General features: G+C 39.1%; 1 protein-coding gene across 1 annotated transcript in view; it reads left to right on the forward strand.

Moving 5' to 3' along the window:
• The first annotated feature begins 837 nt into the window (after positions 1–837).
• The window catches only part of MEGF9 (multiple EGF like domains 9), an 85367-nt gene continuing 58517 nt past the window's right edge, over positions 838–27687 (forward strand). The window contains exon 1 of the mRNA XM_080668665.1: positions 838–1557. Coding sequence (XP_080524791.1) covers positions 966–1557 — 592 coding nt within the window. The 5' untranslated portion in view covers positions 838–965. The remainder of the gene's footprint in view (positions 1558–27687) is intronic.

Below are 27687 nucleotides of genomic sequence, written 5' to 3' on the forward strand. Positions count from 1 at the left end.
GAAGTGGGGTTAACATCCTCAGTTTAGAGGTGAGAAAACTGCGCTCTGGGCACAAAACCACTCAGCAAGAGCCAAGGAGCTGAGGTTTCACCCGTTCCGTCCTATTTTCCCCGGGGTTTTGGGGAGAGTGCATGTGAGTCCGTCTCCCCAACGCAGGGAGCTCTAGATGCCGTGTCCTGCATGGCACAGAGGTTGGCCCACAGCAGGTGCCTGGGGAGGGCGTGGGTCTTGGTTCAATAAGGCCCTCAACAAGGGCCTCAGTTTCCCCATCTCTGAAATGGGAATGGCAGCGCAGACCTCTCAGGGCCGAGGCCAGGCTCTCTTGGGCAGCAGAGGCAATGCTGAACTCTACATCCTTGTTGCTGTCGCCCTCGCTCATCGCCGGGGTTCCAGCCCAGTCCCCACCCGGGTGCGGCGCGGCGCCCCATTGTTAGAGAGGGCGGGATGCTCCCGAGAGCCGAATCCCCGCCCCGGGTCGCACTCGCCGCCCAATGGAGCAGACGACTTGGCCCGGCGCCTGCCGCGCGGGGCGCGTCCTTTGTCTGCTCCGCGGCGCCCGGTGCCCGAGGCCCGCGCCCCGCTCCTAGGGCAGACAAAGCCGCGCTGCCGAGAGCCGAATCCGCTGGAGCGGGGCTCGCGCCACCCTCCTCCAGCCTTAGCACCGCCCCCTCCTCTTGACGCTCTCTGATTGGCCTGTGAAGCTACAAAGAGGCTGGGGAGCGGATGTGTCACGTGGGATAGCGTGGCCTCCCATTGGTCGGGCGGGGCTGCCAATCGGAGAGGGCGGGCTGTCCGCGCTCGGCCGGGTCGCTCCCTCCGCGCTGGAGCCCGCCCGCGGGGCCGGCCGCCTGTCAGAAGGAGGTGGCGATGGTGCGCCGGGTGGCGTTGGCGCTGGCGGCTGCGGCGGCTTCCCTGGTCCGAGTGCAGGGAGAAGAAGATGACTGACCGGCCGAATGACTGAATGAATGAATGGCGAAGTCGAGCGCGCCATGAGGAGCCTGCCGAGCCTGGGCGGCCTCGCCCTGTTGTGCTGCGCCGCCGCCGCCGCCGCCGCCGCCTCAGTAACCGCGGCGGGGAATGTCACCGGTGGCAGCGGGGCCGCGGGGCAGGTGGACGCGTCGCCGAGCCCGGGGCTGGAAGGCGAGCCCACTCACCCCTTCTCTAAGGCGACGGCTACCACGGCCCAGACCTCGAGGACCGGACCCCCGCGCGCTACCGTCCACCGACCCCTGACGGCGTCCTCTTCAGCCGGGTCCCCGGAGACCACCTCTCTTCGGGCGACGGCCGGACCCGCTCTGACCACCTCTCAGGCGCCACTCGGCCCCTCGTCGACCGCCCCTGTGGCGGTGGAAAGCACCGCGACCACCCCTCGGGCGACGACCAGACCCGCGCCCACCACCCTCTCGGCGACCACTGGCCCGGCGCCGACTACCCCTGTGGCGACTACCGTTCCGGCGCCCACTACTCCACCGACCCCGACGCCCGTCGTCCCCCGGAGCAGCGTCCCGCCCACCCCACCTGCCACCGAGGCCCCCTCGCCGCCTCCCCCTCCCCCAGGTGAGTCCCAGCGCTTCCTCGCCCGGCGCAACCAACTCGGCGGCTGCCCATCCCTACCCCAGCCGCTGGGTCCAGGATGGGCTGTTGGCTGGAATGGACCATTTCTTGTCCCAGAGGCTCCCCAGATCTGGACTCCCAAGGGCGGGGGCGGGGGGCAAGCTCCAGCTAGTCTGCTTCCCTCCCCCAGCCTGGAAAGTCTTTTGTCCCCCTGGGCTGGGTGGGAGGCATCGCACCTCCTTCCAAACGGGGCTTTCTGGCCTTTGTCAGAGACCCAGAATGGGCACAAACTTTGGGGTTTGGTTCGCCCATCCTGCCTCTCCGCCTGGGTCATTTGGGGAAGTTCGAAAGCCAGTACAATGCCTCCGTCAACCAATGAGTCAAAAGCTGAGTATAAGGGTTCCTCCCGAAGCTCCAGTTTCTTGTTCATTTCTCCTTGTTTATATAAGTATCCGATGTGCGTGTGACATGTGGAAGGGGCACCCGGAGCATTTTGTTTACAAATAGTAGTACAGTTCACTTGAGGCCAAAAGAAAAAAAGAGATATTGTGAACCCCCCACTGAAACAAGTGGATTCAGGAGGTCATTTGGGACAGGTGTGTATCTAGGTTGAGCACATTTATAAATTAGGTTAAATCCCTTCCTTGCACCATTTTTCTCTCCCTCAGATACAAGGTCAGTATGTCTGGACAAATATACAATTTAAGCAGGGATGTCCTTTTTTTCCTTTCCCTTAAGCTAGAATGTTAAATTTGCTGTTGCCGATAAATGCTGATTTCTGTTTGTGTCCACATGGAAAATAAGGCTCTTCCTGCTGGTTGAAGTCTTCAAGCAAAGTCAGAGACTACTGTTATTCTCTCCCTTTTTACAAAAAATCTAAAATGGGCTTGGAACTAAACAAATAACACCCACCTTGTCCAAACCGTTTGCCTAGCCCTAGATGTATTTGACATTAATGGATCTCTGACCTAATTCTTAGGCTCAGTGATTGCGGCGTCAGGTATGGACTTCGGACTGTAATTGAATTTGTAGAGTTTCTCACATGATTATTAGTCTTAATACAGTCTTGAATCTTGAGTTCAAGCTTGGCATTGCAGATTATTCACTCATAAGAAGCGAAGATTGCATCTCTCCTAGCTTCAGGAGTGTATTAATCAGCTGGAATATAATCTTTTTTGGCCTTCGTATGGAGAAATTGACATATTATTGAGAAACAGGAAGCAAGTGGTTGAGAGTATGAATTCTGGACAGCCTGTTCTTAGGTTTGAATCCTAACCTGTGAAATGAAAATAATAGTACAGTACTTTACTCTTCATAGGATTGCTGTGAAGAGTAAATAAGTTAATACATTTATAGCGCTTAGAGCGGTTCCTGGTGCAGAGTTAAGGACGGTAATAACGTGTGTGTTAGTTATCCTTATGATGAGACTGTGTGTGTGTGTGTGTGTGTGTGTGTGTGTGTGTGTATTATAAAACATTTGAGAAACCTAGTAGGGATTTGTGGTGATTTTTATTTGTTTTAGTAAGGTATAATAGAAAAAGAATGAATTAGATTTTCTGGAATTTGAAGCACTCAGCATTTAAGTAGCAAGATCACTTATTTTGAAGGGTCAGTATATGATAAATAAGTCTGTGTAACTGATGTTATTTTACTTTCATTATTTTTGTGTTGTTATTTTTAAATCACAATGTAACCATTACTTGCAAAAAATATTACAAATAACCAGAGGTCCTCAAAGGACCAAGTGAAAGTCATTCCTTTATTGCCTCCAGGTTCCAGTCAGTCCCTAGAGGTTACTACTGTTAATAGTTTGATCTCTTTTCAGACATTTTTCTGGGCATATATGAACTTACACACAGGGTTTTAAAAACATCTTGTGTGTAGCCCTGACCGGTTTGGCTCAGTGGCGAGAGCGCGGGCCTGCGGACCAAAGGGTCCCAGGTTCGATTCCGGTCAAGGGCATGTGCCTTGGTTGCGGGCACATCCCCAGTGGGGGGTGTGCAAGAGGCAGCTGATTGATGTTTCTCTCTCATCGATATTTCTAACTCTCTATCCCTCTCCCTTCTTCTCTGTAAAAATCAATAAAATATATATAAAAAAAATAAAACATCTGTGTGTAGCTTGGCTGGCATTGCTCAGTGGTTGAGCATCAACCTATGAACCAGGGCACCTGCTCATATTGTGGGCTCCATCCCCAGTGGGAGGTGTGCAGGAGGCAGCCAATCGATGAGTCTCTCTTATCATTGATCTTTCTAAGTCATTCTCCCCCTCACTTCCTCTCTGAAATAAAAAAAAAATACATTTTTTAACAAATTTAAAAAATCCTGTGTATAAGTTCATATAAAATAGTTTTTAAAAACTTTAAATGAAATAATTCTGTATATATTGTTTTGCAACTTGCTTATTCACTTAACTATGTATCATGGGCTCCCCCCCCAACCCACCCATGTTAGTACTGAGGTCTACCTTATTTATTTATTTTTAACAGTTGCTTTTTGTGTTGTAGAAATGTATCATAACTTAATTAGTCTCTTATTATGGACACTTTATAAAAAGCACAGAGAAGAATGTGTTTTTGTTTAGTCCATTATATATATTATATTCTCTAATACTTTGGCTGGAGTTTTATAGACTCCAAATAAATTTTAGATGAAGTAAAGCAAGACTGATTATATTTGCCATATAAACTGTTCAAGGCTTTTCAAGGACTAACATATACCTATGTCTGTGGTGGTCTTTGGGTCACAAAAGTCTTAGGAGGATGCCTAACTTTGGTTACTCTTGTGTTTTAAATTTTCTGTAGTTTGTACTTTCCTGTGAATTCACTAAGGATTGCCTGTGTCTGATTCTCAGCGGCTGAACTGACTGGCCATATAAAATGGCAGTTTTAGCTTTACAGTGATATAATCAGGTTCAGCCTTTTTATCTGAGCATGGGTTCTAGTTTACTTCAAACAGTAAGCACATCTTTCTGACACAAGGAAAACTTCTACCTGAATTTGAGAGACCTGGTTTGGCTTGCAAAGTTGGATTCCCTGGCATTTGGGAAAATGATTGTACAGGGTGTTTTATTTTAATGCTCCTCTAAGTACTGAGTTTCTTTGATAATACATTATGTGATAGGATGGGTCTTTTGGTTGCTCTTTGAATTAATAAGAATTTCTTTCATGGGGTACTAGCTGAGAGCTCCTGCCCGCCCCTCTTTTATTTACAGGGACACTGATCGAAAACTGAAACTAATTGTAGGCACTTTTCCTCCCACAGACCTGGCTAAACATTTGGCTGATTGGTGGGTTAGGTAGGACATTTAAAATAGGGTGAAGGGAGAGGCTGAGGTACTAGAGAATAATAGTTATAACAGCAGTAAGAGGCTGAGATGATGACACATGTTTGATTTGTAAGGTTATGGGCCTTCAATGCATCTATTTGACAGAGCTGGAGCAGTTACTGTCTGCAGCTAAGGTTCTAGCACAGATGCAAGAAAAAAGGGTCCTTGCACTTTCTGTCTGATTGTGGCAGCCAAGATTGAATGCGGGACTACAGGAGAAAAAAATATGGATCTTTAGGGCCCGATAGAACATTACCACTACCTCCTAATAGGGCTCTCCATTTCCGGAAATACTTCCATAGACTTAGCTGAACTATTTCTCCCTGTGGTTAACACAGACTGGTTCTGGTTCTGCCCTTTGGAGCCACACAGAATAAGTCTGCTCTCTCTGTATCATGACAGTTCTTCAGGGATTTGGGGACAGTGATCATGTTCCCTCTGAGTCTGGACTAAATACCTTCAGCTCCCTCAACTGTTCTTTATGTGACATGGTTTCAAATTCCCTCACTATCCTGGTCACCCCACTTCTGAACTTTTAAAATCTTTCTGTGTCTCTCCCAAAGTGTGGAACACAGAGCTGAACATAATACTCCAGATGCGTTCTAACTAGCAGTAGCAGAGAGGGCAGTTACCTCGTTCTTTCTGGATGCTATACTACTGTTGATGTAGTTATTCCTAATCAAGAGTAACTTTTTTGGCAGCCGCACTATGTTGTTGACTCATTGAGTCCATTAAGATAGTTAAGGTTTCTTTTCTTTTTTTTTTAACATGTGCTAGATGAATCTTCGTTTATTCTGGACTTGGAAATTTTTGTTGTTTTTTAAAGTATAAGCTGAGGCATTTGCTAAACATGTAAGATTTATTATGCTAGGTTCAAGTCATCCTTTTAGATCCCAGGTCTGTTGGTGTACCCCACCCAGTTTATTCATATTCACCTACAGGGTGTTCCTGTAGACAGAGTCTAAGGACAAGTTAGAGCAGGTTATTCTTACCTCATAGGGGAGAATAAATTTATGCATGTTAAACAGCTTGGAAGGAAAGGAATAATAGTTTAGATTAGTTCTCAAGGGTCTCTTCCAGCTCTGAAGTTCTGTAACCATGTGGTATGCATGATTGAGGACACATTAATGCCCCCCCCCAAAGATTCTTAATCATTTATTTGTGATCTAAATTAAGAGAATAGCCCTTGTTTAGAGTTTGAAAAATCTTATTACTATGACACGTACATAAATTATTACGAATTGATTTTATTTTAAAGAAACGTTCTGGGAATGCACCTGACTGTACTGGGGAATTTTTTTTCATCCTAAAACTCTCTACTGCTAAGTTCAGGATCTTACTTGCTTATAGTTATTTAAGAATATGCCATTCATTTTAAGGAAATATAAATTATTCAGACTCCAAAGGTAATGTAGGTCCATAATCGTATCCAAAACCTGTGGGGCTGGATGTATTTCACAATTTAGAATTTTTTAGGTTTTAGGAAGTTAATAAATACAACCCAGTGAAGTCTGGGGCAGTATCCTATAATCAAGCACATTAAAATATTTGCAGCAAAATGCATATATATTCACACCAAGTAGGATAAATAAAAACTATAAATAGCCTTGAATTTTTTTCAGCTCAGGTTTTGGTGCCAAATGAGTTACAGAAAAACTTTGGTTTTTGGAGCTTCTGCTATTTAGCATCAGGTCTGAGGGATTGTGGACCACTGTTATTGTAATTGCAAACACATATAGTACTCACTATGTTCCAGGCAATGTTCTAAATGCTTCACATATGTGATTTCTTAATCTTCACAACAATTAGGTGTAATCAAGTTATTATTATCCTCATTTTGTAGATAAGGAATCTGAAGCTAAGAGAAGCCTAGCTGTGGCAGAGCCTGGATTCAAACCAAGTTGTTCTGGTTCCAGAATCTGTATTATTGACATTTAAAGAAGTAGCTACAGCGTCATCTTGTACACATAAAAGGTTGTGGTTTCAGTTCCTAGGTTTTGGGTTTGATCCCCGGTTAGGGCACGTACGCAACTGATTGATGTTTCTCACATCAATGTTTCACTCTCTCGTTCTCTCTCTCTCTAAAAACAACAAAAAACAACAACAAACAAACACTAAAACAACAAAAACCAACGCAACACATATCCTTGGGTGAGGATAAAAAAATAAAAAAAGGAGGAGCCACAGTAGAGAAGAGAAGGAAAGCATTTTGCTAAAAATATTGGTTCTTGGATACTAATCTGAAAAAAAAAATCGGTTCTCTGGCATGCATTCCCTTTACTCCATTGTGCACTATTCATTCACCTCAAGTTTTCTGTTTTACAACTGTGATTTCAAATTATAGCTCTAATTCTTCCTTTGATTTGATTCTAATATGGTTTGTGACAGAGAAAAATTTGACTGTAGTCATTTTAGGGCCAGGCCCAAGACATCTCAAATTCACTATATCTTATTTCTAGGCTAAATACCTAGCTTTCTGTAGAAATTCCTTAGTCTGATTAGTTTCTGGAACATAATAGTTAAATTCCAGAACATTAGTTTCAATTCTTTTGAATTATGTCCCCAGGAAGCCTTCTGGCTAGTTGAAAATTTACACATTGATATAATCTGACTAGGTCTTTTTATCTCAATTTTTTTAAAAGACCCATAAAATTAAAGTGTGCATTACTTTCATCTCGGCATTTCTAAACATGTATATATTAACTTCCAGACGTCCTGGCACCCTTATAAAAGGAATGGAAGGAAAGTATCACAGTGCTGTTTTTACTGATGGGTAAATTATGGGTAGAGAGATTATTACTGCTCTAGGGCACTTAATAGATTAGAAGAGAATAGAAATATAAGATTATGTTTGGCTGAAAGACAGTGTTAGATGATATTTTTAGTTATAAATAGCTTTAGTTTATGTTTTTTTGCGTTGATCTTGATTTTTTTTTTTTTTTTTAGATATGATATGAAAACCTTTGTTACTAATGTTGAGATCATGTTACAGACACCTCTTCTGTGGTCCCTTCATCTTTTTTCAAGAACACATTATGGTTTATCTGTTTTTCAGTAGAAACAATTACCCTAATTGTACTGGTAACTTTAAAGGGAGATTTTCAAAAATTGTGACAAAAAAAATAAAGATTATGTCGAATACATATGTGTTTGGATCACAGTAAAAGTCCACTCAAAATAATTATCCTCTTAGATGTATCTAAGTAAATGTGATAAATTTGTGTCAAAATAATCCCTCTGGTAATGTCACTGTTCCACAGATCACTATTATTGTTAGGCGATATCTTTTCCTATTACTTTTTCTTCATTAAAAAAACTCTTTCATTTGTTCCCCTTGCTAATTTTTTTTTTAACTTTAAACTCCTATATGTTCCTCTCACTCTTATTTCTTATTCTTAGCCTCATCCATTCTTTCATGCTCTTTAAGGAACCAAATTATCCTCTCTATTTAACAATTTACCACTTTGTCCTTCTTCAGTGCCTTCTCAAAGCTCAATTCTTCTAAGAAGTCATTCTAGAGGAACAAAAGGTCCTTGAAGATGTCCTGGTAACAGGGTGCACAGAGTTGAACACTTTGCACTCAGAACAAAACCTGTCTTTCTCTGTGACTTTGACTTTCTTCCTTTGAATTTGTTTTTAGTCTATTTAATTTAGATTATTAAACCCACTTGATAAGAAAATGTCATCATTTATATGGTATATAAAACATGGAATTAATTATCCCTTTTTGAAAAAAGGAACTAGAAAAAAATGAGAGAAAAATTTTGGTTGTGCTTTGGGGTCTTCTTTATTGCCCAGCTTCCCATCCCCCTCCCCCCAATCCATTCTCCTGAGGAACAATACAGAAAAAACTGTCATAACAGAAGTTATGTCTCAATTAAAAAAAAATCAAATACTTTGAATAAGTAGCAATTTTTTTCTATTTAGGCTGGTTTTGGCAGGGTAGGTGGATTGGGGCTATATACCAATATAAAGGGTTTAATTTGGTTGAGAAACAAATGTTTGCTCTTTTGAATGACAAAATGTCCCCTGTAGAGATTTTATTAAAGTTAATAGTGAACAAAGTGCTTCTAATAATGAATAAGTATGTGGTGTTTTATAGTTTACAAGGTGCTCTTAGAATCTCCAAGACTTTGACATCCATATTTTGTTAATTTCTGAGTATTACTTGAATGAATAAAGGCTAAGCTTCTGTTTTCTGTTGGTACTTTTATTGGTGAATATTGACAAAATCTTTACAGGTTTTTTGTGGGTTTCACTTTTGATATTTTGTATTTCAAACTGTTGTCTTTTAAGTTTATCTTGTTGAATGTAAATCTTTGACTGGTTTAGCTTACCCATATTTATAGGATGGAAAATGGTATTTGGAAAAGAGGATTGCTTACTTTACATTTTATTTCCTAGATACTATATGGGGCTGAGTGTTATGAAAAGAGCCCAGTATTCATTGAAAGTAAATGGTGATGTAGATAACAAAAGTGAACTACAGAACTTGATTGAGAGGGCTCATGTGAATCTCACTTCTTCAGATTGAAATATGATTTACCTCTCTCCTAGTGTAGGAATCTCTTTGGAATTATCTTAACATTATTTTAGTTGTAATTCCTCAAATCAGTGTGTCAGTAGCAAAGAGACCTACTCTCTCACCTCTCATTTCTAATTTAATATTTAACACTTTATCAGGAAAGGTAATTAATATTAATTGGGCACATATTACATGCCCAGTTACTTACCAGGATTTTTTTTTACACACATCATGTTGTTTAATTATTAATGCAGTAGTTAAATATTTTTATCCTTACTTTATGGATGGCAAATACTCAGATTTAGAAATATAAAGTAGGTTGCTTAAACCTAACTATATATATAAAAGCCTAAGTGACTGTTATGACCGGTCGGCCAAATGACCAGTCAACCGGTTGCTATGACGTGCACTGATCACTAGGTGGCAGAAGCAGGAGCTGCCCCCTGGTGGTCAGTGTGCTCCCACAGCCAACCTTCTGCCGCCAATCTTCCTCCTGTGGTCCCTCCCCCTTGCCAGCCAACCTCCCACCTCCAATCGGCCCGATTGGGACTGAGCGAGACAGGCCCCGATTGGCCCTGATCGCCGGCCAGGCCGAGGGACCCCACCCATGCATGAATTCATGCACTGGGCCTCTAGTCTATATATATATAAAAGCCTAAGCGACTGGACGACCGAATGACTGGTTGATCACTATGATGCGCACTGATCACCAGGGGATAGACTCTCAATGCACAGGATTGGGCTCCCTCCTATCTGGATCGGGCCTCTGGGGATCAGGCTGAAACTGGCTATCCGACATCCCTTGAGGAGTCCTGGATAGCGAAAGGGCACAGGCTGGGCTGAGGGACCCCACCAGTGCACGAATCCATGCACTGGGCCTCTAGTCAGGTTTATAAAGTCCTTGAGAGCAGGGACTTCTGTTTGTTTTGTTCTCAATTGTATTCCCAGTGTTCAGCATAGGATAGATTCTCAATAAATATTTGATGATTAAATGAGTAAAAAAGAAGGAATGGTTTGTAGCTATACTACAGTTGCAGTGTATTCTTAAGGAAGATAATGTAATCTCCTGGCCTCTTCCCTTATAGTTTAGAAATGAACTTTTCTCTTTCTTTTTCCTTTTACTACTTATGGCAAATGGAGTTCCTTGAAATCTAGCAAATTACATTATTTATATTTTGTTACATAACTTTGCCCCTTCTATTTTTCTCAGTTAAAGGAAAGGAAGAACAGCAACAGACAAATAAACACCTGCTGACTTTTGTACAAAGAGTAGCTAAATTGGAAAAGCTGAGCACTTTTCTGTAAGTTATTTCTCAGGTCTTTCACCAGTTCTGATCTTGGGCAAGTAATTACATCTGTAAAATGAGAGAGTTAGACTAGATTTGTGGTTTTTACTAGTAAACTGTATTATTTTGAGACCTAGGGTTCCTTAGATGTGTTTGGGAGGCAGTATAGGAACTGTGGAGGCCAAGTGGTTCTACTTCTGGGCGCTCCACTCCCAACTCCCACCCCCAAATCACCACCCACACTTTAATCAGCTCCATTCTCATCTGGTTTATATGCTGGGTTTCTTTCAGTAAAGATTTTTGAAATAGGAATTCTTCTACTCTACATTTCTACGATAATGAAATTATAGTAATCTATGAACTATTATGGAAGCATTAAAATAATTACATTATGTTTAGTAGCAATATACTAATATACCATAGTGGCTAAAGCTAAATAATGAGATTGTGGGTCATTTTAATTACCTCCTTTGTGTTTTTCTGAAATTTCCACTGAATATATCTAATTTTAAAATCATAAAAATAAATTAAAAAATAGAAAAAAAGTTGTGATAAGGTTGGTAAGCATTTATTTAAATGATGACATCAAGTTAGTTGGTATTACCTAGAGCCAGTTAATTATAATTTCTGTCATTGACTTAGCAATTTTGATTTGCATCAGAGATAGTTGTTTAGTCTCAGTGAGTTGTGATTCTGAAGAGAGGAGATTGCTGAAGACAATACCGAAGAAAGGAAACTTTCCTGAGGCTTGACAAATCTTAAACATATGGTAGGGATGACATCTAAGATTTGGTACCTTTGGGAAGGTTTAACTGGGATCTAGAAGAGAATGAAAGCAGAACTGGTTCTTTATCCATTTAATTCTGTCTAGGAAATTTAAAGTATGCACTTAAAAATTAATTAAAATAGTTCTTGTTTAAATTGTGCAAATTTTGAATTTATGTAATGGTTCATAGCTTTTGCTAATGTAGGGAACGGTTATTGGGTTAAGCCTTGGACTGACCTGCTGGCAAAGCAGCAAACAAGTCCCAGCTTAGAGGGCACAGCCCTCTTAGCATAATTAAGCTTGACCTTATGACACTCTCTAGATCCTTTCTGGGTAGCTAATAGGCTGTGAGAGGTGCACACGCAAGTGCTGCCAAAACAAGTAAAACTCACAAGAACATTGTAACTATGGAGACCACTACCTTGTTTACCTCTAACTATAAAATAAAGGCTCAGCCTGTCGTCTGGATCTCTCCCTGTGGCCTCAGCCAGGCACAGGAAGATCCACCTAGACCCAGCTTATTCTCTTGTCTTTTCTTCATCCTTCGTGGGCCCTCCCCCAGGCTTGCAGAACCCTTGGCTGTGCTGGCGCGGCACAGCTAATAGAAGGTCTTTGATTAGATCTTCCTTTAAAGATTATAGAGCTCTCAAAAGTTTGGTTTCAGTCTGTATGTTTTGCAATTAGGTCAGATGGGATTGCTTTTATTCTGGTAATATACCAGCAGCTCTATATGATATCCTTGCCAGGGAGACAGCTAAGCTCTGAGGGAAAGGAAATTTATTCAATTAGAAAAAGGAATGTATTCTGATTAGTCACAGGGAAAATGATAAGGAGTAGGAATGTTTTCAACCTGGCTAGAGAATGGTAAATAACCTTTATTTAGTAAGTTTTAGACTGACTTTGGAAACTTTTGTTTCAGTCTTGCATGCTTCCCAGAAACTGTCATATTACCAGGGATCTTATTATATTTTAATTATTTATTTTAAAAAATCTAGTGCTTTTACTTAATGTATGTGAGCAAAAAGAAGAGGTTAGGAGTAGCAGTTAACTATAAGGAGAAAGTTGTATTCTCTATGACCATTTTAATTTTGGAAATGGTCTTTAAAGGTGAAATTCCTTCAAAAATATTCTAGGGAAAGTTTAGATGTTGGCCTCTCTGAAGGGAGTTGGATGAATTGAGTACCTTTTAGATGCTCTTCAGTCCTATCATTTATAGGGATGTAATAGTAGTTTGGGAAGAATTAATGGAAATAATAGGGGATAAGAGGAGATGATTGATATTCCAATATAATTTTATTGTTTATTGAGGCTTGCTTGATTAGAAGAAGCTTCACATTGGGCTTTTTCTGCCATAGACTTCTCATTTGACTTCATATTCATTATAATCCTACCTTGTCTTTTGATTTATCTGTTCTATATGAACTGCATTAACAATACATATAGCCCCACCATCCATTGATGTTGTGTGAGTTAATGAATAGTTATAAAGTGTATCAAAAACACAAAGCAATCTAGCTGTTGGGTATTATTATACTGAATTGTTGGTATGTTGCCTGCAAAAGTATCCTGTTCAACTGGTTTTAGTTTTTAAGTTAATTTGTTGCTTAAACTTGTCCATGAAGGCTGAGTTGAATGGCCCAAACTAATCAGTGGAACAGCAGTCAGAAGAACTGTGTATCAGTTTTTATTTCCATTCACTTTGTGAGTTCTTGAGCACATTTTTTAATGGCTCGGTGACTTAGTTTCTCTGACTGTAACATGAAGCCTGCTACTTCCAATCTCCCAAGGTTTTTGATAAGTTATATGTGTAAATTATGGTGGGCTTTTCTCAACACAAAGGCTTTATAGAATTCAAACTGTTTTCTGGTATTTTTTCCTGACTACATGGTTTATGTCGCTTACAATGTATTGTGAACAAGATAGCTTTTGATTAAACACAACAAAGAAGTGAACATGCATTTTTAAGGGGCTTCTTTATGCAAAAATATTTTTGTTATTTTGTAGTTAATAAATTTGTATTGGTATTTTCCAAAGATTTGGGGTCCTAAAGTATTATTTTTCTTCCTATACTACTTTGAAAATAAAATAATCCTTATCTCATATTAAACTCATAAAATAAATCACTTATGCTTTTGTAGATCTTTAGTATTACTTTTAGTTGATCTCTTTAGAATGGGTTCACTTAATCTTTTTTATGATTTCAAAAATAATATATGTTTATTTTAGAAAATATAAAGAAATATAAAGACAAAATGAACCTATATACAACTAAAGTTAACATTTTAATGGTAACTACAGAATTTTTTTTACATCAATACTTATCTCCCTCCCTACCATTGAGGTAATTCTATATGAATGTATTGCTTTGCAATTGCTGTTTAATATAATATAGTTCAAATACTTAGCACTGTGAAATGGAACACTTTTTCAAATGAAATTGAAAGTAGTACTTTTGGTGCTATTACTGTAATTTAAATGATCAAACTCTGAGTGCTTACTCTGTTCAAGCTACTATATGAAGTGTCTCCTAATAGTTACAGAAAAAAAACTATACCATCAAGCTTTTTAATCACTGACTGAATTTAACATTTTATTACTGCATACATTGCTTCATTTCTCACAGCAATAAATTAGGTCACTTATTTGTTATGAAAACAGGTGTGGGTTCTAAAGTCAAGTATATGACAGATCAAAATGGGGAAAAATTTACCACATTTAAATTATTTGTCATGTCACCAAAAAGAACATAAATCTATTTTAAATAGAGATCTCAGACTCCATATGATGCTTTTCTTGAGATTTGGTACTCCTTGGCAGAACTAAACTTGTGACTATTTTTCTTGTGTCTGTTCCAGCACAAGCATGATTTTTCTTGGGTTCAAGTGGTCTCTGAAAGCCCAAAGCAGTCTGAAACCAAGCCAGGCGTTTAGTATTTTCAATTCTGTGATGAGAGAAATCAAGGTGTCCATCTGCCTAGCTCAGACATTGCCAAAAAGACTTAGGTGCTGGGCTAAAGTATGGCTTTGATCTTCAGGAAACTGACATCTATTTCATACGGTGATCTCTATTCTCTGAAATTTGTGAAGAAAGGGTTATAACTTTCAAATCAAAACAATAATGAACTATAGTGTTATTGAGAGAGGGTTAAATTATTAATGCATTTAAAACAATTCAGAAGTGTTTAATAACCAGCACAGATTAATAATCAACACATAGTAAATACTCAAAGTTAGCTATCATTATTATTAATAGTTTTTATTACCTACTCACAGTGTTTGAAAAATAGCAGAGAAAACTTTGTCAATTCTAGATTAATAAATTTACCAGGTTTCTTGACAGCATCTGTAGACTGGCAACACATTGGTATTCAGGAAGATTTGCACATCGTAACAAGTCAACCTTTCTAACAGGTAGTTCTAAGATATAGAGTAATACTAATGTGCTTGACCACATCTTATCTTGTCAGAGTGGCCAGAATTATCCTGTGACATGTTGCAGATACAACAGTAATGGTATCGCTCAGAACTGGACTAAATGGAAGTTGTTTTCAAAAAGCAAATGCAAAGATAGAACTCCAAGGAATCCCTGAAACAGCCATTGTCCAGTTCTGGCAGCTGTATACTTTTCTGGGATCTTTTGAAGGTATCAGGCCATGGCCGCAAATGACCCAGTAGAGTGAAAATAAGACTGGCCTATAGAAAGACATGACCACTCAATTTTATGTTGGTTACACATTGATATTTTTGAGAGCCTGCCAAATACAACATGCACATACACAGTGCAAGTCACATAATCTCCCCGGACTTCTATACCATCATATGTAACTTGAGTATAATAGTACCAACCTAATAGGATTCTTGAGTGTTGACCTAGAATTGAAACCCAGCTCTGTCTGACTTAAAAGTCTGTGTTCTTTTTTCTTTTGACTAAACTGAGCTGCATTGCCAAAGCAGATGGGAATGAAATAAAGCAGTCAGTGGTACGGAGCACATTTAGGCTTCTGTTTCTATTGCCTTCTCTAGCCACCCCCAGCAAGCCCATACATCATCCTTCTCAGCACTCATTCTGAATTACAGTGACTCAGGTTTGATTTTAGTAGCTACTGTGAAAATCAAAATTAGATCAAAGAGTGTTTCTCAGAGGTAGATATGGTTGTGGAGTGGAGCTAGGGAGAGGAGATAATAGTGGAAATTACTTGAAAGTAAATAGGTAAACAACCATGATAAATGTTAAGCAGAACTGAACAGTAACTATGAGGTTGTCTGGTCAGCGCCAGCAGGATTGGTCTAACAGAGACTGTAATGCTTATTAGCATTTGGCAAGAAAAACCACACACTGCAAAATGGTAGTATCGATTGTTCTTGACAGTAAAACCTTTCATCTTTAACTTAATAGGGACTCTAGCTCAAGATGCTGATGCAAGTCAATATGTTTTAAAATGTAGCAGGTAACATTTGATTTTATGAAAGTCATAGAAGAATCTCAGATTTGCAAATGTAATGAGGATGTATTCCCTTTTTCCATTTTATAAACTTCCCTCATTATGCAAAGATCAGACAAAGGAGAAACTATTAAGTATAGACCCAGCTACTTCAGATATATTTGCAAAATATATTGGCAGATGATATACACAATTGGGAGGATTTGTATTTATTAAAGAGAAATAGCTTTAGTTTGTATGGTATCAGGGCTCAACAATAACATGCTGCACGTGTACAAGGGCAGTGGTCAGGTCGACTATAAAAATTTAGCTGTGGAGAATATATATACAGTGCAAAGCCTAGTCATATCATTCTCCCTAGTTAATAATTTAATGTAATCATGCTTCAATATAATTCTCCTATTTAACCACATAAATAATTCCAGCCCAAAATGCTTAAGTTTCTTAATATGATTTAAAATGTCTTCATAACCTGTCTCTCTAATAATTTCCTACCATCTCCTTATGCTCTAACTCTAGCACAAACTGCTTTTATTTCCCACAAATACCATGCTTATTGTTACTAATAAGGCAGTCATCTGGGTCAGATACTCAGTGCTTTAAATGAATTATCATGACCTTATTTAATTCTCAAAGAACCTAATAAGAAATATGTATTATTCTTCCCACTTTACTAAGCAGAAATTGAGACTTTGAGAGTTTAAGTACTCCGAGCAAGGTCTTATAGCTAGTAAAATGTAGAACTTTGATTCCAATTCAGATCTGTCTACAAAGCCTCCTTTCTTAATCACTAAACTAACTGGTCTCTAGTTAACTTTGTTTATGCTATTCCCTCTGCCTGGAATTCCCTTCTCTTCAGTTTTAATAAGGGTCTTAATTATAAGCAACATAAATTGAATTTATTAAAAGGATATTGAAGAGTTCACAGAATCTCCAGGGGAATTAAATTCAGGACATGGAGCTAGACATATGCCCTGTTATATCACAGAGAAGTCCACTGAATATGCCACTGACACCACCACTGAACATTAGAGGCTATAGTTGCAATACCAAGTACTGCTGCCACTTATCATGCTGTAGCCATTTTCTCTCTGTCACTAGAGCATCACGCTCATTGCTTTGGATCATTAGTCTCTAATTCCAAGCCAGATGAGGGTGAATATGATTGTTAAAGCCTCAATCACTTGCCCATGCCCTGAAAGCAGCGAAAAAATGATCTGGTATTATGAACTTTTGTGGTACGATAGCAAAATTTAAAAGATTGATAATTTTCCCAAATAAGAAGGAATTCTGAAATAGTAGGAAATTAGACTATGACACTAAGCTGTCTACCACATCCCTTTCTTTCACCTGATACAGCCCTTTATTTGTCCTTGAAAAACATCCATGCAGCTTTCTATACTATTGTACCTTATATATTACTGAGGCCTGATGCACGAAATTTGTGCAAGAGTAGGCCTTCCTTCCCCAGGCTGCCGGCACCTGGGACCTGGGCTTCCCTCGCAGCCCCGGCTTCATCCAGAAGGATGTCTGGTCTAATTAGCATATTACGCTTTTATTATTATAGATAACTAGAGGCCTAGTGCGTGGGGGGAAGGGGCCTGTGGGTGGTTGGCCAGCTGGCCCTGCCCCCTGGTCGAACTCCCGGTTGAACTCCAGGTCGAGGGGACAATTTGCATATTAGCCTTTTTATTATAGGATATTACTGTACATATTATATTTTTTATTACTTTGTAAAGATTCTTATTTTAAAATATTATTTGTTTATGCAACTGACTCCTCTATATCTTGTTCTCAAGTAGCTTATTGACTCTGTCTTTTTGATATTTTCCTCTCTAACATCTACCTAGGACAGTGTTCAGCACATAGTAAGCACTCAATAAATAGTTGAACTGAAAATAAATCCTCCCCACCCACCACCATTAGAATGTAAATTCTATAAGTGCAGGGATTTTTCTCCCTCTCTCCCTTCATTCTTTTTTCCTTTCCTCCCTCCCTCCCTCCCTCCCTCCCTGTCTTTCTCTCTCTCTCTCTCTCTCTTTCCCTCCCCCCCTCCCTCCTTCCCCCCCCCCTCCCCACTATATGCCCAGCGCCTAGATTAATTCCTAGCATCTGGTAGGACCTCAGTAAATAATTTATTAATAAATGAATACTCCTTAATAGTAAATTATTTATCTCTGAGAATGGTATGACCAGGAAGACCATTAGGAACTATGTGATAATTTCCAACTAGACCGAATACTACAGTTTGAGGCCAGAAACTGCCATTTTCATCTCTGGTTATCTCTTCCTCCAATCCAGAAGCATAATCAGAAAAGGGCAATTTGGAAATCTGGAATTCTTTCCCAGACCTATCATCGTAATCACTGGCTGCAAAAGTGGCCCAAAATACCATACCTGCTTGACGTAAAACCTGTTTTTGTTGTCTCCTTTTGTATAACCAGCTACGTATATCCTGAGATTGCATCTATCCCTGAAAGAAAAGGTTGTTGGGCAAAATGTCTTGTATCTTGTTTTAAAGTATAATAACGTACGGCAATAGCATTTTACATAGAAGAAATGAGGAAATGAAGTCTCATGATTATGAAATTATTTGTACAAAGGCAGTAGAGTAGCAAAGATGTACTATAGATTAGAGTTCTATAGCTTTTAGAGGTTAACTTTTTGGAGGTGACAGAGCACAATTATGTCAATCTAAAAGAGAACTTGTTGTTCAAGCCAACTAAAGAATTGTTATTATTATATTAGTGAAAACTATCATCTCTGGAGCCACACTGCTTAGATTTGAATAATTTTCTCTACTACTTATTAGTTGTGCGACCTTGGGCTGTGCCTCAATTTTCTCATCTGTAAAATGGGCTTAATAATAGCATTTACCTTACATAGTTATTATAAGGATTAAATGAAAACATATACGAAGTACTTAGAATGTCAGATATAAGTAAGCCTTCTAAATGTGAGCTGTTCTTTGTAGTTTTATATTTTGAATATCTGTGCACTTCCACTACTTCCATTCTCTTTGATTCTTCACTACCTCTACTTTTTTCAATTCTGAAATTGTAATGTTAATCTATTTTACAGAGAACCAGAATCTGAGATGAGGTCCGGTTGTTTGCCCAATAGACACGTAGCTAGGAAATACTAGTTAGTTGGGATTCATCCCAAATCTATGTTATTTTTGAAGCACATTCTATCATGGTAAATCAATATGCTAAAAGTAGTTTGAGTTTAATGTATTCTATTATATCTAACCTCTGTTGTTAATTTTAATGCATTTTGTTCCTTCTGCCACTTTCACTCCCTTTTCTGATTTGTAGTCATTGTTTTTCTGTCCATACCATAGATTTTTTTTAACCACCCTTGTTGGTTTTCCTTTAATTCTTTGGATTTGTAGTAGAAAGTATGCACTTTACCTGAAAGACCAAAGCATATCCTCACATACTAGTATAACTGTCCATTTTAATTTTACTTTTTTGTTAGTCTAATTGACCTGTATAGTAAATTGGTTTCCAGAGGGAAGACAGATATCTGTTATGAATCAGATAAGTAATTTTACATATTAGCTAGGATGGCATTTAAAGGTAAATTGCATAATTCCAAAAACTTAGTAGCATTTAAGTCAGTGTAAAAGATGACATACAAGTTTGTTAGAAATAGAGACAATATCAGAAATGCTATTGAGTTGCTATAAAAACTTCTCAATTTAATAAAGTACTTTTGTGCGTATTAATCATTGTTTAATTTTTGCATAAAATTTCTGTTGATAAATTCCAAATGGACTCCAGACATTTGTTGCAAAAAAAAAATGTTTACTTAAACTTACTGCTTTAGAGAATTATTTCTCTTAGCATATGATCTTTCTTGTTAACAACAGGACTTTTAACAGTTTATCAGAAAGTGGGGATTTATCTGTGCTATATTTCTTTTAGTTGATATTCTCATATAATAAATCACTCAGAAATACACACTCTTAAAATCAGTGATTAAGTAGTCTTCATGGATTAAAGCAACAAGTGTCAGGAAGTTATTATTTTCTATTTCCTTATTGGTTAACCAAGCTTCTTTCTTCTTCTTCTTCTTCTTCTTCTTTTTTTTTTTCTTCAGCCAGACAAGATTTCAGATCCTCTTTTTATTTTATATTTTTTGTCTTGCCATGTTCATACTGGCCTTCAACTGTGTCTCAGTAAGATGTTTCAACTTAAGATTTTGCATTCATTTTTACTTAAGCAATGGGGAAAAGGGTATGTCAGTAAGTTTACAGTGGGCTTTCCATTTTAACAAAATACGATTCCTTTTTTTATCAGATCTTTGTTAATCACTTGCTATGCACTTAGAGCTGGGGTAGAGAGATGCTGCAAGACAAATAAGATGGTTTCTGTCCTTGAGAACATATAGGATACAGAAAATCAGATGACAGGATGGTAAGTTCCATCACAATGGTATACACATGCTATAATAGCAAACAGGGGACTCCTCACCCAGACTGTTTTTTGTTTTTTGTTTTTTTTGGAGGGGGAGGGTTGCAGGATAATGTCAGAGAAGGCTTTCTGGAGGAAGTTTTTTCTGGGCTGAGTCTTGAGGTGGGGGAGGGGTTAGGGTTAGGAAAAGGGAGCTGCATGTGAAAAAGTACAGAGGTGAAAGAAGTACAGAGGTAAGAAAGCACATGCACAGCTTACACAGGGGACTGAAGACCTGAGTGGCCTGAGTAGGGGACGAGAGGTTGTGTGAGAATTGAACAAGGAATGGTGAAAGTTGAAGCTGGAATTTTTGGCAATTGTGAAATAATGAGGTACTTTATATATCATGCTCAGAAATTTGTTCTAAAAGCGACAAAGAAATATAAGCCTCAAAGTTACATGGTAAGATTTGTGTTTTAGATTAGTCTGGAAACTACAGTGCACTTCCGAAAGAGTAAATGATCCCCAGAAAAGATAATTAGAGGCCACTGACTCTCTGTCTAAATTTTTTCCAGCATTAATTTTGGATTAAAGGGTTTACATGCTGAGATAATATAATAATAGGAGGGGGACATCAATTAGTTTTCTGTCCTCTCTTATTAAGCAAACATTTGAAACCTATTTTGCTTGTTGGTATAACACACAGACTTGACAAAGCCAGCAATTGATGCTGGACCTCTTAATGGATCTGCTGTTAGACTGAACAAACCTAAGTGCTTCCTGTGTGCCAGGTACTGTGCTAGGAGCTGAGGATAGAATGATGAATGAGTAAGGCATTTACAGTCTGATGGAAGGACAGACTTGTATATAAATGCTTTAGGATACTTATGTAATAGATTACATTTTCACCTTGCATCCTTACCTCAAACCTTCAAAGTGTGAGTGAGGAAACCAAGGGTAAGAGAGAAGTTCCCCCCACCTTCATTGTCACATATAACATTGTGTAAGTTTAAGATGTACGGTGTGCTGATTTTATACACATATATATTGCAAATGTTTGCCCTAATTAAGGTTAGTTAACATATCCTTTACCTTACACAATTACCATTTTATTATTGTTGCTATGGTGAGAATATTAAAGCTGTATGTACTAAAATATTTAATTTAGTCAAGGTCATGTAATAATGAATGGTAATTAGCTATAATTCAGTATTTGATCTACCTAACGTCAAATGTTTTCCATTCCCCCACCATATACACTGCTTCCCCTGACAAGGTAATGCATGTATATTTTCAAGCCAGAAGTATTTTTTCTTTTTTTCTCTCTTCTCTTAATTCTTTCCAACACTACCCAAACCAGTATTGTTGAGCCTTGAAGTATCCAGTCCTTAGTAACTAAAAGTGTAGGCTCTAAAGTCATTGTCTGGATTCAAATCCTAGCTCCATCTCTTGCCTTTCTGTAAATCTGTTTCATAGTGTCATGTTATGAGATAATGTTGCTCAGCCACTTAAAACAGTGAAAGCACAGGGAAAGAATTCAATAAATGTTAGTTGTTAAAATTGTCTTTGAAATAGAAACTTATCTGTTTTCCAAACATTCAGGAAATTTTGTTAAAATGCATTTAAACCAACCTACTTTTTTTCAAATTAATCTTGGCAAAGAACTTTTGCCTAGCATGCATATTTAAAATCTGACCCCTTGCTCAGGGCATCAATGAATAACCTTGCTATCACAAACAAAAACCTGTGAAAATATGCCTGTGAAAGTAGCATAGACACTTAAAAATTTTTTTATTATGGAAAACCTTGAAAATATACAAAAGTTAACAGAATACTGGTAGTGTAATGACTTCTCTCATACCTGTCACCCACTCAGACAACCATCCGGGCCAATCCTGCCTCATTCATACCCTTATCCATTTACCTGCCTCCTATATTATTTGGAATAAATTTCAGACATCTTATAATTTTGTCTATGAATATTTCAGAATGTATTTCTAAAATCCAGGGCTGCTTCTATTTTTCTTAATTAGCCACAATGCTGTTATCATACCTAAACAAAAAAATTTGAATAATTTCTTATTATCATCAAATACAGAGTCAGCAAAATGCTTTCTTTATGATTAGGAAGAAAATCTTTTCTTTAAAAAAAAATTAAATCTAGAAATTTTATTTTTTGGGAGAGGTAATGAAAATTGGTAACTTTCATGTTGCTTCTGACATTGCTAATTACTTTATATAGCCCAACTGAGGATGAAAACCAGCAATATAAATGGACTCCTTGAATTGTTCGAGTAGGGTTGGTTATATTAGATTATGCAGTTTTTGCATGTGAGTAAACGAACTAAAAAAAATAATTTGTCAACGGTCATATAAATTGCAAACAACTTGTGCTGAAAAAAATAATTTGTCAATGGTCATATAACTGCAAACAACTTGTGCTGAAATTTGTCATTTGAACCATGCTCATTCCATAAATATTTATTTAGTTCAAGAAACTTACTATGTATATTTCTTTTTAAATGTCTATGGCCCACATTATTTTTACCAATACCAGGGAAGTTTTCTGTCATTATTTCTTCAAACAGGTTTTCTATTCCTTGTTTCTCTTCCTCTCCTTCTGGTAACCCTATTATGCGAATGTTGTTTCGTTTTGTGTCATCCCAAAGCTCCCTTAGGCTCTCCGCTTACTTTTTAAGTCTTCTTTCCAGTTGCTGCTGTGTTTGTGTTTTTTCCTACCTTGTCTTCTAATTTGCTGATGCGGTCCTCAGCCTCTTCTAGTCTACTGTGTAAGCCTTCCATTGTGTTCTTTATTGCAGCTATGTTGTTCTTCATTTCCTCTTGGTTCCTTTTCATGTTGGTGACATTCTCATTCAGCTCCTTATAGTTCTCATTGAGTTGTGTGTATTTGTCATCCAGCCATTTAAACATCCTTATAACCATTACTCTGAATTCTTTCTCTGATATGCTGCTAGCCTCAATTTCATTTAACACCCTTTCTGGTGATTCTTCTTTTTCTTTCCTTTGGGGATTGCTTTTTTGTCTTCCCATGTTTTGCTGTAACGTTTTAATTGTAGGTCCAATTGGTTTGATACTCAGGTTCTTTTGGGGATGGTGCTACTTGTGTGATCTTTCAGGTCTCCTGGGCTTGGTGATCTAGTGTAGCTCCCTACTTGAGCTATTTGGGTTCTCTTGATGTAGGCCTGTGAGCTGGAAAGGTACAACTGCGGTGTCTAGAAGTCAGCAGCCGTGGAGGGGGCGTGTCCCAATTTTTGCTGTCTTGACCTCTTGATTGAAATCACACCTGTCCAGCAGGGACTCACAGTGGCACCCAGGAACCGTCTGTTGGGGTGATAAATCTCAGGAGGCCTGCATTATTCTGGAAAGGCGTGACTGTGGTGTCCAGAGTTCTGTTGTTGTGAGGTGGGCAGACTCAGCTTTTGCTGCTGCACTCTTAGAGGTGCTCGCAACAATCATTGTTCCTGCATGAGGGCGCGGGAAGTGGAGAACCAGGGACTTCTCCAGTTCAAGGCAGCCATTGCTGTTTGCTCCACCCTGGTGATTCCCAGAGCCCCACATTATTTTTATAACAAGGACATTTTTCTCTTTGATCACCTAATTTCTTCCATCTTTTGTTGTCTTAGAAACACTTTCTCCCTCCTCTGCTTTATCCTAATTTTAAGGTAGTGAAGTGAATATATGGCTAATACAGGGGAAATTTTGGTCTCCAGCAGAGAGTCAGTTTTAACTATGAAAACAAGTCAGGCAAATGGTCTATTGATAGTGGAACTTTTCATTTTGAAAAGTTCTTTTCAAATTCTTGGATATTGGTTGCTTGGTCACTGAAGAGTCTGTACTACCATTCACTAGCACCCTGGGTGTCTGAGCAGACCTGGTTAGGAATGTACTGCTTATATTGAATGAGAAAAAAGGATAGAGAAGCTGCCTCAAACATTACATCACTTAAGTCAAACATTGTACATGTTATATAGTTAACACAAAGCATTAGTCTTTTTGAATATACCCTAACAAACAACTAATTTTCATTTTGAGTGGTTCTGTCTTTGACTACAACCACATTTTTTACTACAATAACATTTTTTAATATACACTTGATATATACAATATGAGTTCTAGAGGGCATTGATGAAAGTTATTTGCTTTTCTGGCCTCTCTCAATGAATAAGATTGTTTTAATGTGTCAGGTCTGGTATTGTCAACAAAATACCCCAGTGTACCTACCTTTTTTATTACCATTAAAATTTTTTAAGCCCTCGGACCTCATAATTTCCCCCAAATTTTACATACTCTCCACTGAACAATTAGCAGAAATGATAGTGTTAATGAATATGTCTTTGATATTGGTTTAGTTATATATCCAGAATGTTTATTTCCCTGAGCTTTCCAACCAAGGAAGCCGGGCATGAACGCCTACTTTGGAAAATATCTGAGTGGACAGACTCATTTTGTTACATTACCCTCATTGTCTGTCTTTGTTTATTCAGCTGAAAAGCTGTACTTGTCTTTTACCCATTGATCTCAAGGTCTCAGAAGCTGTTAAAATGGGTAGAAAACTTGTTTTGGGAAGGGGAAGGAATGAAAATTGTTATCAGATATTGACATAATGTATAATGAAGATGCTCTCTTAGGGAACAGCATAATGTCTTTAGGTGGTTGTAAAGTACTATTACAATAATATTTTTATATGGGCCTGTTTTATTAGGGTCTTTGATTTTATACAATTTCCCTAGTTTCCAGATAAGAGACTTTGATAATTTATTGGCACATACGATTTGTTTTTGCTACAGTAGAAAAACAAGTTTTAAGGACATGAACCTACCACCTGGCGCAGGTAATGATAAATTTCCTGTAGTCTTAGTAATATACATATGTGGTTGGAGGCTCCTGAAAGGTCTCCTTACCTTCATTGTTTCCCAGTCCATTCTTGGCATTGTAGTCAGTAATCTTTTTGAAATGTAGATGTGATCATGTCATTCTCTCTTGTGTAAAATTCTTCCATAGCTACCCAGCTGCTCTTAAAAAAGTCCTTCACCTGTCACCACTCCTACCTCCTATTCTATGCTGGAGCCAAAAAGAACTTGACTTAGTTCTCTATATACTGTGCTCCGTCTTAACCTCCATGTCATTCTATGTGCTACCCCCTTGCATTTGAGATATTCTTCCCTTCTACTCTTAGCCTGGCTAAACTTCCTCATTCTTTATGTCCCAGTTAAGATTTCTTCCTGGAAAGCTTTACTTGTTTCTCCCTGTGCAAATATGCACACCATGTTTTCTTGAAACATGATGTGCATATTTCCATTTTAGTTTTTACCACACTATATTGCTTCTTTGTTTTTCTCTTTGTTATAACACTGTGAGCTGTTATGAGGGTAGGGAACATGTCTTTCTTCCACATTATTGTATCTCCAGCATCTAGAAATTACACTACCCATTTTTGACACAATATTAATTTGTTGAGTGAATTAATAATCATGGACTTTATCAAGAATCTTTTCTCTAACAAACTCAGAGAGAAAAATAGCATTCTGTTTTCATATTCTTGATATTTTCTCCCCATCTTCTAGTCATATTCATTCACTCATTTATTTATTCATTGTTATTCAATAGAATATTGCTTTGTGCCTTTTAAACCTCCATACCTTGCCCAGAAGCACACATAAAGAACATGCAAAAGGATAACTCTTGCATACACTTAACATAGGCTTCTGTTGTCCATCCTATTTAAAATTGCACTCCCCAACACACACACACACACACACACACACACACAGTCCCTTTTCTTCCCTGCACTCCATGTTTTCCTTCCCTGCATTGCTTTTCCTCTTTACCATTTTGCTACCTCCTAACATACTAGATATTTAACTTAAGTCATTTATTGTATGTCTTCCCCATGCTGAGATATAAAGGGCATGAATTTTGGTGTATGTTATTTACTACTGCATCCCCAGCACCTAATACAATGTGTGGCACATAGTGAATCAAAATATATTTGCTGAGTGGGTGAATAAATCCATGGCCTTAGATGTGCATCCTTTTTGTTTTTAAACCTTTCAGTACACCTGATTCAGTTCTGTTTCAAATACTATGCTGTTTTTCTTTTTTATCTTTCTTTTACTTTTCAGACTTTATATATAGTCCTATTTTGAGGCCATAATAATCTTGGATGCCCCAGCAAAAATTCTGTTTATATACTTTACTCAACTTAAGTTTGACCTCTATATCATCTAACTTGGTATCTGACTCTCACAGAGCCATGTTTGTATATTTTGGGGAGGGTTGAGGATGCATTTAGAAATAAGTCATTTGTAAAACCTGTTCTAGAACAGGGATGGGGAATCTGTTTTCTGCCAAGGACCATTTGGATATTTATAATATCATTCACGGGCCATACAAAATTATCAACTTAAAAATTAGCCTGCTATCCTAACTAATAAAAGAGTAATATGCAAATTGACTGTCACTCCAACACACAAGATGGCTGCCCCCATGTGAACACAAGATGGCCACCACAAGATGGCCAGCAGGGGAGGGCAGTTGGGAGGGACCAGGCCTGCAAGGGAGGGCAGTTAGGGGTGACCAGGCTGGCAGAGGAGGGAAGTTGGGGGTGACCAGGCCTGCAGGGAAGGGCAGTTGGGGGGGACCAGGCCTGCAGGGGAGGGCATTTGGGGGAGACCAGGCCTGCAGGGAAGGGTAGTTACGGGGGGACCAGACCATCAGGAGAGAGCAGTTAGGGGCGACGAGGCTGCCAGGAGAGGGCAGTTAGGGGTGACCAGGTCGGCAGGGGAGGGTAGTTGGGGGGACTAGGCCTGCAGGGGAGGGCAGTTGGGGGGGACCAGGCTGGCAGGGGAGAGCAGTTAGGGGTGACCAGGCCTGCAGGGGAGGGCAGTTAGGGCCAATTGGGCTGGCAGGGAAGCAGTTAGGCATCAATCAGGCTGGCAGGGGAGTGGTTAGGGGGTGATCAGGCTGGCAGGCAGAAGTGGTTAGGGGAAATCAGGAAGGCAGGCAGGCGAGCAGTGGGGAAGCCAGCAGTCCTGGATTGGGAGAGGGATGTCCGACTGCCTGTTTAGGCCCAATCCCAGAGGGATGTCTGACTGCCCTTGAGGGGTCCCAGATTGGAGAGGGTGCAGGCTTGGCTGAGGGACACACCCTCCACGTGCACGAATTTCGTGCACGAGTTCTCTAATCTACCTAATAAAAGAGCAACATGCTAATTGACCATACCTTCACAACGCCCATCAGCCAATCAGGAGTGAGTATGCAAATTAACCCAACAAAGATGGTGGCTTAATTTGCATATGTGGGCGCCGAGCGGCTGGGGTGGGACGGGATGCTTGTGTCATCACCATGGTGACAATGCAGGTGTTCTGCAC

This window comes from Plecotus auritus, assembly GCF_963455305.1.
Source record: "Plecotus auritus genome assembly, chromosome: 5".
Classification (NCBI taxonomy): Eukaryota; Metazoa; Chordata; class Mammalia; order Chiroptera; family Vespertilionidae; genus Plecotus; species Plecotus auritus.